Source organism: Caloenas nicobarica, chromosome 12 (genome assembly GCF_036013445.1).
Source record: "Caloenas nicobarica isolate bCalNic1 chromosome 12, bCalNic1.hap1, whole genome shotgun sequence".
Taxonomy (NCBI): domain Eukaryota; kingdom Metazoa; phylum Chordata; class Aves; order Columbiformes; family Columbidae; genus Caloenas; species Caloenas nicobarica.
In genome coordinates, this window is record NC_088256.1 from 5,105,686 (window position 1) to 5,117,013 (window position 11,328).

General features: G+C 42.2%; 1 protein-coding gene across 2 annotated transcripts in view; it reads right to left on the minus strand.

Moving 5' to 3' along the window:
• Positions 1-1,610, minus strand: part of THOC2 (THO complex subunit 2) — a 51,947-nt gene extending 50,337 nt beyond the window's left edge. For both annotated transcript variants that reach the window (XM_065643172.1, XM_065643171.1), the window contains exon 1: positions 1,469-1,610. In XM_065643172.1, the coding sequence (XP_065499244.1) occupies positions 1,469-1,530 (62 nt within the window). In that variant the 5' untranslated portion in view covers positions 1,531-1,610. The remainder of the gene's footprint in view (positions 1-1,468) is intronic.
• Between the last annotated feature and the right edge of the window lie 9,718 nt (positions 1,611-11,328).

An 11,328-nucleotide genomic window follows, 5' to 3' on the forward strand; every position in this document is an offset into this window, starting at 1 on the left:
TGTGTGTAAAAAGGCAATCTGTTTTATTATAGTCAGTGCATTTTTGAGAGGTATCAGTACGCACTTATACATTCTGTTCTTCGTTACTCATATAGAAGTTTCTAAACACTGAAGTTCAACAAAAAGGTCTCTGTGCTTATTGTATAAACATTGCCATGCTGGATACAAATTCAGCTATCGCCATAATCTTAGGCAGGAGATTTAAAAAGCAATGCAAACCTCAGCATCGTTTGGGGTCTCCTGAACACTTTCATTTTTGTTGGAAATACAAGTACAGAAGATATTTTCATCAACCTTATACCATTCATATCAAAACACATTAAACTTACATGCTAACGTGATAATGGTTCTAGTACAATTCAAAGCCAAAAGACATGGCTACAAAGGTGGGCCACGCCACTGCAAAGCGGAGGGTCTGGGGAGAACAGTGTTTTGTGCAAGGAGATTCTATGACCTCTACTCTCTACCCTACTATCTTTTTCTTCATGAACAGAGGAGATCATTACCATAGCTGCACAACCTTTATAAATAGATGAACAAAAGAAAATTTAAAAAAGAGTAAATATCAAGAAGTGTTTCTCAAAGTGATCCTCCTAACACCTGTATTTGAAACTGTAGGATTTTTTTGTTGCAACAACAAAAACCCAGAAGTGTATGGAAGAATTAAAATAAGGGCATTTTAAACATACAGTGAGGAGACCAGAGACCCTTGTCCAAACTGATACAGTAACACGAAACTGACACAGTAATGGGAAACTGACACCCTGGGAAATAACCCCTGGAGCAGAGGGACTCCTGAAACCCAGCCCACAGACCTGGAGTGAACCTGCCCAGGTAAGATGGCTTACAACAGACAGCCAGAAGGCCCTGAAAAGGAAAGCTCCTAGCACACCTAGACTGATTTAGGAAGCTGCAGCCAGACCCCTCAGCACACACAGATTATCTTGTAGACCACACAGGAACGACCAGCTAAATCAAAAGATACAGCGCTGGGTAGAAAGGTGGGAACGGGGGCTGAGACCTCTGCCAGAAAGGTCAACATCGCGGAGCCAGCGAAACAAGAACGCTTCAGGCCCCGTGTCAGCCCGGTGAAGCAGCCAACGAGGGGCCCGACACCCGACAGACCTGCCCCGGGGCAGGAAGGGGGCGCTCGGGGCGCGGGCAGCGGGCGCCAGGCGCGCTAGGCCCGGCTGCGGGGGCCGAGGTTCGGCGGGGGCCGTTAGCGACCAACAAAGGAGGCCGCACCGGATAGGCAGGCGGCCTAGGCCCTCCGCTCGGCCGGGGTTTCGCCCCTGAGCCCCAGCAGCAAGGACGCAGCTCCGAGCGACGTTCTCCCCGCCCGCTCCCACCTCTTCGCCGCCCCCCCACCAGCCTCCCTCGGCCGGCGCGGCCTAAGCCCCCTCTCCCTCCCGCAGGCCAGCGGCCTGCAGCGCCCCATGGCCTCCCCGCCGCGACACCCCGCACTCACAACTCGCTCTTGCCCCCTTTCTCCCAGTTCTTTATCCACTCGGCAGGGAGCAGCACCGCCATCTTCCCCGTGTGGCGCCGAGAGCCCGGATGGAGGAGCAACGGGCCCGGGTCAGAGGGGACGCAACGGCCCGCGAGGAACGACGGGACGCGGGCGCGCCGTACCCTGGGAGACGGCGCGCGCCGCTCCAGCGCGCCTGCGCGGCAGCCCCGCCCAGGGCCGGCCCCGCAGCGATCGGCCCCGCGGCGACGGCGCCGCCTGAAGTACCGAGGAGGCCCCGGAACCCCTGGGCGGCCCCTACCGGGGCCTGCCCTCGCCCCCCTACAGCAGGGCAGTGCCCCTCAGGCCGCCCGCAGTCACAGAATCCCAGAATGTCAGGGGTTGGAAGGGACCTCGAAAGCTCACCCAGTGCAATCCCCCCGCCGGAGCAGGAACACCTAGGTGAGGTTACACAGGAAGGTGTCCAGGCGGGTTGGAATGTCTGCAGAGAAGGAGACTCCACAGCCTCCCTGGGCAGCCTGGGCCAGGCTCTGCCACCCTCACCGGGAAGAAGTTTCTTCTCAAATTTAAGTGGAACCTCCTGTGTTCCAGTTTGTACCCATTGCCCCTTGTCCTGTCACTGGTTGTCACCCAGAAGAGCCTGGCTCCATCCTCCTGACACTCCCCCTTTCCATATTGATCCCCATGAATGAGTCACCCCTCAGTCTCCTCTTCTCCAGCTCCAGAGCCCCAGCTCCTCAGCCTTTCCTCACACGGGAGATGTTCCACTCCCTTCAGCATCTTGGTGGCTGCGCTGGACTCTCTCCAGCAGTTCCCTGTCCTGCTGGAACTGAGGGGCCCAGAACTGGGCACAACGTTCCAGATGCGTCATGGCCGGCAGGGCCGCCCCCGCAGCCGGTCACCCCAAGCGGGGTCGGCCCAGCCCGCCGTTAAATCCCTGCGGGTTGGGGGAACTGCCTCGAAGCTTTTAATGGGAGATGGAGCATCGAGCCGGGTGTCATCTCCTCACGCAGAACAGCTCGCTTCACCAAATCTGGAAAAAATACTGCAAGCAAGGATTTCTAAAGCTATAAAACCTATGTAGCTTGAGTGTGTTAGATGGGTCTATTGTGTATGTGACAGGAAACATCCTCCATGAACTCTATTTCAATCTGTTTGAAGAACGTTGACTGTTAGGAAGTTGCAAACCGTTCTGTTACTTCTCAAATCTTGAGCTCAAAGTTCAGATTCTGCCATCACCATTTGAAAACGGCATTTTTTTTTTTAAGCAGGTTCTGTAATAGGAATAAAGCTCTGCTCTTTCCCACAACTCTCTGGTGCTTTGCGTCACCGTTCTGAAAAAACAAACAAAAAAACAAAACCACTGCAAAAGTGTCAGTAACGGTGTAAAAACTGTCGGTAACAAAACTGTGTAACTGGCTGAGGAAAGAGACTCAGTGTCTGGGTGTTGCTGACAGACCTGAGCAGACAGCGGGTGCGTGTCCTGATCCACCGCCCCTCTGTCAGAGCAAAGCTGAAAACACATAAACTCTTGCTGGCTGTTGCTGTCCCACGTAAGCGGGTTCCTCTTGTAAGTCACGGTGACCCCAAGCAAGGCAACGTGGAAGCAGCGTGTAGCTCCATGCGGTTGTGTGAGCAGCCCCTGCGCAAGCGGCAGAGACAATGTTAGAGTAACTGACCTGCCCAAGGGAGAGCTAACACACCTAGCTGGAATGTGAAGAAAAGAAGTAGAAGGGAGTGGAGCATCTCACTCACGAGGAAAGGCTGAGGGAGCTGGGGCTCTTGAGCTTGGAGAAGAGGAGACCGAGGGGTGACCTCATTAATGTTTATAAATATGTAACGAGTGAGTGTCATGAGGATGGAGCCAGGCTCTTCTCGGTGACAACCAATGATAGGACAAGGGGCAATGGGTACAAACTGGAACACAGGAGGTTCCACTTAAATATGAGAAGAAACTTCTTCCCGGTGAGGGTGCCAGAGCCTGGAGCAGGCTGCCCAGGGAGGTTGTGGAGTCTCCTTCTCTGCAGACATTCCAACCCGCCTGGACACCTTCCTGTGTAACCTCATCTGGGTGTTCCTGCTCCGGCGGGGGGATTGCACTGGGTGAGCTTTCGAGGTCCCTTCCAATCCCTGACATTCTGGGATTTTCAGAACATTGTGCACCTGGTCCTCACATAGCCCTCAACTAGTCCTTCAAAGTATTTCATTTGTTATTCAGGTTCTGCATGTTTGGAAAGCATTAAGCAAAACAGTGCATGGCAAGGAGGTGCACACACATGTTCTCTTGTTCTAAACATCTGGAAGTGTGAAAAATACATCACTAGTTGTTCAAAATTCAGAGACCTCTGTCCAGGATGATGAACTACCTCAGCATCCCTTGTGTTGCAAGATGAAGAGACCAAAAGGACCAAAAGGTTAGATCCCAGGTTTATTCAAGGAAACAAAACCACTTCTTTTGTGAAGTATATTGGTAAAAGACTGGAACAGGCTAAAGAGAAAGGGAGCTATTACATGCAATGTAGAAACATATGGGACAGGAGCAGTTTGAAAATCTAATAAAGCATAGCCTAAGTATAAAAACTAGTGATCAAATCTATGAGAAGCATGTACTTTTGCTTGCTATATTTCTTGCTAGAAGATAATCACTTTAATATAGAAGTCATTGCTTATGAGTTCTGAGTATAGGAAAAGTCATTTCAGGTCAGTATAGCAACTTCATGTTTCTTTTTGTTATAACACAGGAATGTTTGTATTTTCATATGCTAATGCAAACAACACAACAATGTCATGACTACAAATGGCAAAAATCTAACTTCTCTTTTACTTAGATTTTGTAATTCAACAATGGAACAACCTAACAGAGACAAATTAAGGGATTGTAAACTGAAATACAGGCTTACATAATTGAATTTCATTTTAAAGAGGACACATTACTCAGTTGTAGAAAAGTCAAATGTTCACTGTTGCACCTTCTTGCAAAATACTGACTGCTTCTGCAAATGCTTAGATCCCTTAACCATCATTGAGAGCAATTTCACTAAAAATACTGCCTTCTTTCTCCCTTGACCAGAGCTATGAACTTTTTTTTAATGTTGACTTCATACCATGCCAATACAGTGCAATGACAATTTTTACTGTTTCAAAGCCTGTGGATTTTTGTAGCAAATGCCTGCGGTCTGGGTCTGTGACAGCAGCAGTGCCGTGGAGCCCTTATAAAGAAGTATTCTATAATGTTCACGTTTTAGCTAGCAACCACAATAATTCATGACACGAGAGCAGATTGTCTAAGGTGTTGAAGATGCAGCCGGGACTATTAAAAGATTTTGCAAAAGTAGGTCAGATGCCTGGCTCCTGTGGCTTTCAGTAGGTCTCTCAGAACTACCTGTTTTCAGTACGTTTATCTCATAGGCACTCGACTGCAACTTTAAACCTACGAATATATTTGGTTATCTGAATCTTAGAATAGATGCACTTAAAATGTCATTAAAGTGTGATAGAGCTTTTAAAGGATGAGAGTTTAAAGTGGTTTCATGGTTTCTAAAGCTTCACAAAGTGAATGTCACTGAAAGGAATTTTAGAAAACCTATAAGTGTTGTAGATCTAGCACTCAATCGTGACTCAGTAGAAGTATTTTGTTATTGTAAGGGTTGGGCTATTAATTAAATAGCTTATTAGATACTTAAAGAATTATGGAATAATTAAACCTGTAATTTAATTAGTCAATTATTGTCAGACAATTTTTCTAAGTCGGCATTACTGCATTTTCTATATTGTCTATACATTTCATTTATAATAACTAAATGGTGTAGTGAAATTGTGGTGAATAGCACAACTTTTACAGTAAATGAAATGCATTAGCTGTAGGCGCTGATATGCTGCAATTGTTTTCTGTGGTAGATACTTTGGAAGTTATTCGCAATCCATTTAGAGGCTATTCTTGTGAACATATGTGCTGGTGAGTAATTTTACCTGCCAAGACTTGCACAGGCTAGACATGAGTGAAGTTTTCCTCTTATATAAAGGTTTTTAAAGTCATGTCCTAATATAGTACATTTTTAATATGTAAGAATATTGATTTGTAGCTCTGAATTATTTACACTTTTCAACACATTGCAATTCACTGTTCAAAATTATTATTTTCAAATTTTTAATGAAAATAATTAATACTAAATAAGCATAGGTAATGAAACAGTTTTCTTATAAGTCTATGTGAAGTGAAGTCTTTTCGCAGAAATTATCGTCAAATGAAGGACTATGTATTTCCAATTTCATCTTTAGAACTACAGCATAACAAAAAATGAATAGAAAGCATATATAAAAGTATAACTACAAATGAATTATACTTGGGTTTTAGAGATATATTTGTTCTAGACTCAATTTGCTTGCCATTTTTCCATTAACTTTGCTGACACAGTTTAAGGTAGATATGAGGAGGCAAAATAGATATAGATCTTTATAAAGGACCTAAATTATTTAGCGCTCGGCTAAAATGTATTTTAGATATATTTTAGAAATTCTCTTGCGGATAGTTTAGCTAATAAACATTTCCTATTAGCTATTGTATAGAAATATATCTATTTATGTCAGCCATTTACATTTTTTATGGCTTTTACAGCCACAGAATCACAGAATAGTTTTAGGCTGGGAGGGACTTCTGGTGGCCACCTGCTCCAAAGCCCTATATGAACCAGTGCCTAAAAAGTTCAGTCTGGTTGCTCAGCACCTCATCTCACAGAGCTGTGAATACTTTCAAGGAGGTGATTTCACTGTCCCAGTGTTTGAGCACTGAAGCGTTTTTTCCTTGAGTAAAACTGGAATTTTCCTTGCTGCAACCTGTGTCTACTCTGATAAGAGTCTGATTCCGCAATATTTCTATTGCACTTGAGAAAACATTTTGCGATAGGATTTCTATAAAATATATTCTACTTAACAAAGAAGCATAAAATATAACCTCTAAAACATAGACACATACATTTTAATAAGTTAATACAGGCAAAGCAAAATATTTTGAAAACAATTATGTACCAATTCCTCTTCAGATTAGTATATTATTGACACAGAGTAGTCTTCACTCCGAGGCTATACATTCCTATTTAATTTTGTCTTGTCCTTGCTTACATGGTGGACATCTTGCTTAGTACTACCTGGTGTTAGCCGAATTGTGAGGAATTCCTAGGTTAAAAAGTAAGATATATATTTTAGTTCTACAAAACAGCCTTTATAGTTTATTCTCCATCTTTTCATGAGGCTTTTGTGTGCTAGAAAAAGTGTCATGGGCAACCTAATATTCCTATAAATGAGTCAGAGACCCTTGTTAAAAGCTAGGATGGCTTTTTGTTTCCTTCTGTTGTTTTCAGAGGTTGACATTTACCTTTCTAAACATTGGGATAAAATAAAATTTTGAAAAGAGGGAAAATGATGATGACTGCAGAGGCATGGTATGTCATACTGCAATCTTAAGTCACCTGCTGTGCTTTCTGCCTGAATAAAGAAGCAATCTGAATGTTTTGTCCCAACTACATTAAAGAAAATGCCTGTGTTGGGCACTATGGTAACAGCTGGATAACAGTAGGAAGATATTTAGCTTAATGGCAAATAAATACAAGGGTTTCAAGGGTGTAGTATATTATCCAGCAAATATGTAGTTAGAAAATAGTGTTAATTTAATCTTACAAAAATGTATTTGTGCTTGGTTTTCTAAATAAATACTACAGACTCCAATTAGGAGAGCTGGAAATGTACAAAAGCAGAAGAAATAAAACATCCAACAGCTTGTTTCCTCTGAATTAACCCATTCCATGAATTCATGTGACAAGGCACAACTTATATTATCTGCTCTGAGGGTAAACAACTGAGCGCTTTGCTTTCCTTGCATAGACATTTAAGAATGACTATTTGGAATAAAACGTCCTCTATTACTTGGCTTTTATATCATATGCGTGGAAGAATTAATTGCTCTAAATTTCTGATTTTTTAAAAAATCTGTCATTGTTTGGCAATTGTTCCTGTTCTTTTTCTGGGGATGTTTTCTAAATGCCCACGCAGAAGAAAAAGCTTATAAAGAAGGCATGCTTCTACATTTTCCAGATTATTTCCATTTAGTAAATGCTGTTTAGGCAAGTAAGAATCCTAAAGTTTATCTAGTACCAGCTGTTTCTAATCAGCTGGGCAACTGAAAGGAGAAACATTCTCAAATAGTAATTGTCAAACAGATCTTACAACTTTTGGGTTTCTGTCATAGCTAAACTCAAGTGTCACTTCATCATCCTGAGCTATAAAATGTACCAGATTTAGCTAAGATCAGCGAATGTGGAGAAACACACTGTTTGGGAAAGGTTTGCTTGTTTTCAGCTCACAGAAAGCAGAGTTGTTTCAGCAAAAGTTGGTTGTTGTTTGCCTTTCTTACCCACTTTCCAATACAGGCAAGGGCCAACCGTAGATTTAAGTTCCAGTTCCAAACCGTGTTGGTGTGGAAGTCTTCAGGTCAAGGATGGAGATGAGCTGTTCTAAGGGGCTTTGCTCCCAGCCTGTGCTGAAACCATTACATGGATGATTCCTGTTTGCCTTCTCTGAATAATAAAGACACAATGAAAGACTAGTAAATTAATTAAGAAACATTTAATCTTCCAGTATATACGCCTAGCATGTGCCATATCAAGGTCAATTATTGGAATCTCAAGATAATAATATGTAAAGTGTGAAAATATGGAAAAAGCATGCTATTTTTATATTTTATATTAACAAAGGTATTTTGCATGTTTTGTAAGCTGTGTAGCAATGGTATCCTTGGCAATGCAATTTAGAGTCTTGCGGCATTACCGGAGCCCACTAGTGCAGAAAGGCAGAGTACAACTTGTGAAGCTATTCCTAATAGGAGGAATAGGCTATTCCTCACACAATAAAGGTATTCCTGAACTCACAGCTCATCACTCGTTTGTCTAACAGCTAGATATTCTTCAGGATGGGCCTGTATCATTACACCTCTTGGATTACATGCATCCTACAGAAAATGTCATTTGACTTACTGCACTTTGCTCACCTCAGCCCATAATTAGCCTGCGGTCACGCATACAAAGGCTCTGGTGTAGCAGCTCTGTGGCAGCGGCTGTTGAGCGCTGGGAGAACCAGGCAGCCCATGCTGGTGTCCCAGCAGCTCTGCAGCGTGTGCTTACGGTTTGTGCTCCTGCCCCTCTCCTCTGGGATGTGTCCAGAGAAGCTCCAGACGATGGGAGCATCTGTGGAGGGTTGCTGGGTGCTGGTGATGCAGGAAGCACAGAGAGCCAAAGGTTGCAAAGAGCAGATGCTGCTGATGAGTGGGTGGGCAGTAACTGCAGCCTGCCAGAGCTGATTGACGTGGCTAATATTGAAGTTTGCAGGCACTTACCCCGTGGCATGTGTGAGAAAAGTTTGAACATCATAGGTACCTCATTCTGGTTTATTGTGAGAGGTAAGGGTATTAGTGCATTGAGAGAATATGGAGGTTTGAAGGTAAAACCTAAATTTGAGAAGTCGAACTCATGGTCCACATCCTTGTTTGAGTTGTGTACCCCAGATATCAAGTATGTCAAAACAAAGTGTGTCTGCGACTAATGATAATCATGTAAGAGAAAACCTGAACCCCCACTTAAACTTGGGGTTTGCAGACTGTTAGGAGTCAAGCTATTTCTGAAACTGTCAGTCCTGATTCGTCATTCTTGATCCCTACCTGGCGAGCAGTCTGGTGGAAGTTTGTCCGTTGTTCTCTTCTGCTACTGCTTCTCTTTCTGGTACTTCGATTTTGAGTGAGTCGAAAGTCAGAATATACTTGTCTAAATACACCCGCCTTTGACATATGAAGAGTACCTTTTCTAACCTTCTACTGAAGCAGCAAAATAAAGCATTAAAGAACTATAGAAAAGTTTGCCCAGCTAAGATTTGGATCGTTATCTTGAGTTTCCCCCCTATATAATTCTTAGACATCATCAATGGGAAGTGGGGAAAATGAATGACCCCAGTGATCCATTAAAGGGGACATGTTTGTTAAGCAAAGCATTCTTCTCCACTCCTCTCTGCCTCTTTTCTCCCATCAAGGCAACATGTGGAAGCATGCAGGGAACAGGCAAGTGTTGCCTTGAACTTGGCATTTTTCTATTTAATTATATCACTAATTTCTATAGTAGCTGTGTACTAGCACTAATATTCCAGCACAAAGGAATTATGACTAGAAAACCATGTATGTGGTCATATGCCAGATGCTTGCTAAGTCCTAAGTCCCAGCTCTAGATAATTATTTTTTGCATTAATCAGTTCAAACAGAACTGAAATAAATCACTAGTTGTGTGTTTACCATTTTCCTCTTCATTTGGTATTTATCTTTGCTCACCTGCTCAGTGAATTGTGAAAGAAACACTCTTGTGTTTGTCCCAAATTGACACCACGTGCAAGTGAACGTAGAAGTAGTTTCAGCTAGCAGTGTAGCAAGACATCAAAAGAAGACTGGGTTTTTACATGCTTAAATGCTCACTTTTCCACAGGACGTATATTGTGAGGTTCAGCACTGCCGCCATTATTTGTTGCTTTTAATTTTATTTTAGTGCATTGTCTGATCAGCAAGGGATTTGGGAGTTATAGGAAAGTTTTCCTACATAAGATTTCATCGCTGAAATTGAAAAAGCTCATCTCATTTTTTCAGCTTTTCCTGTTTCTTTACTATGACAATACCTCTGATTATCTCTTAACTTCCCTTTGAACTTTTCTTCTACGTTCTCTCAAGTGTAATGAGAATGATGTTTATCACCTGCTTGCAACGAAAGGAAATGAAGAATGTGCTGTGATACTAACTGCTGTGAATAGAGGGAATGGATCTCATACTCTTTTGGAAGAGACAATCAGATTTGATTTTCTCTGGACCGGCATACAAATGCAAGGCTTTCCTATTCCCATCAAATGACTGTATCTCTTTTTCCAATGGTAGCAAGAACATTGGATGTAGTTCAAGGGAAAACCACAGCTTTCAGGCATCTGTTACTTTTCAGTTATTCAATTTTATATTGTCATATTCATGAGGAAATATTCCTAGTTAAGGCACTGTTTTGTCTTTATTTTTGTATTTGATTTTCTTTCTCTGCTGCACCTCTGAAATTCCAGCTCTGGATTGCATAAGTTTTTTTACTCTGTTCATTAACCTGATAGTAATGGACCAATTAATGAATCAATGAGATTAGTAGGAAGTAAGAAATTACATTAATTTCTTAGGGAATCTATCAACAACCACAGTTTCCCAGATGAATATCTGTGAGTCATGACCCACTATTGATTAAACAGTTTGTCTCAAAGAACTGTTTGCTAAGTCCAGTTTATATTTATCTGACTCGAACAGCTTTGAACTGATTGAAAATTTTAACATGATTATGTGAAGAAAGTTTTGAAGTGATAATAAACCCCTAGAAACCCCCAACCAGAAGGATACTGAAATCTCTCTCACTTTGAAATCCCCCCAAAACCACCTATTTGACTTCCCTTGGTCAGACACATGCAGTGCTCAGAAGGAAATAGAGAATACAAGTAATAATAATATTGAAGAGACAGAAGAAAAATGAAGAGACAGAATCTCTCTGTCTTACAGAAAAGACAGAGAGATTTAGACTATTTACTTGAGAGGTGTGTTTTAAAATTTCAGCCAGTTGTGTGTCTAAAATGATTTGTTTCCATAGCACATTTATTGAGGCCATCTCTGTTCACATTAAAGAACATCCCCAAAATACTTAAATAATAGTTTCATAGTATTTCCCTGAAAAACAGTCTGCATTTTCAGTACAGTTTTATTGTTTAGAAATTACTCCATTTCTTTGGTTTTTTACTCTATATGGATACAGATACAG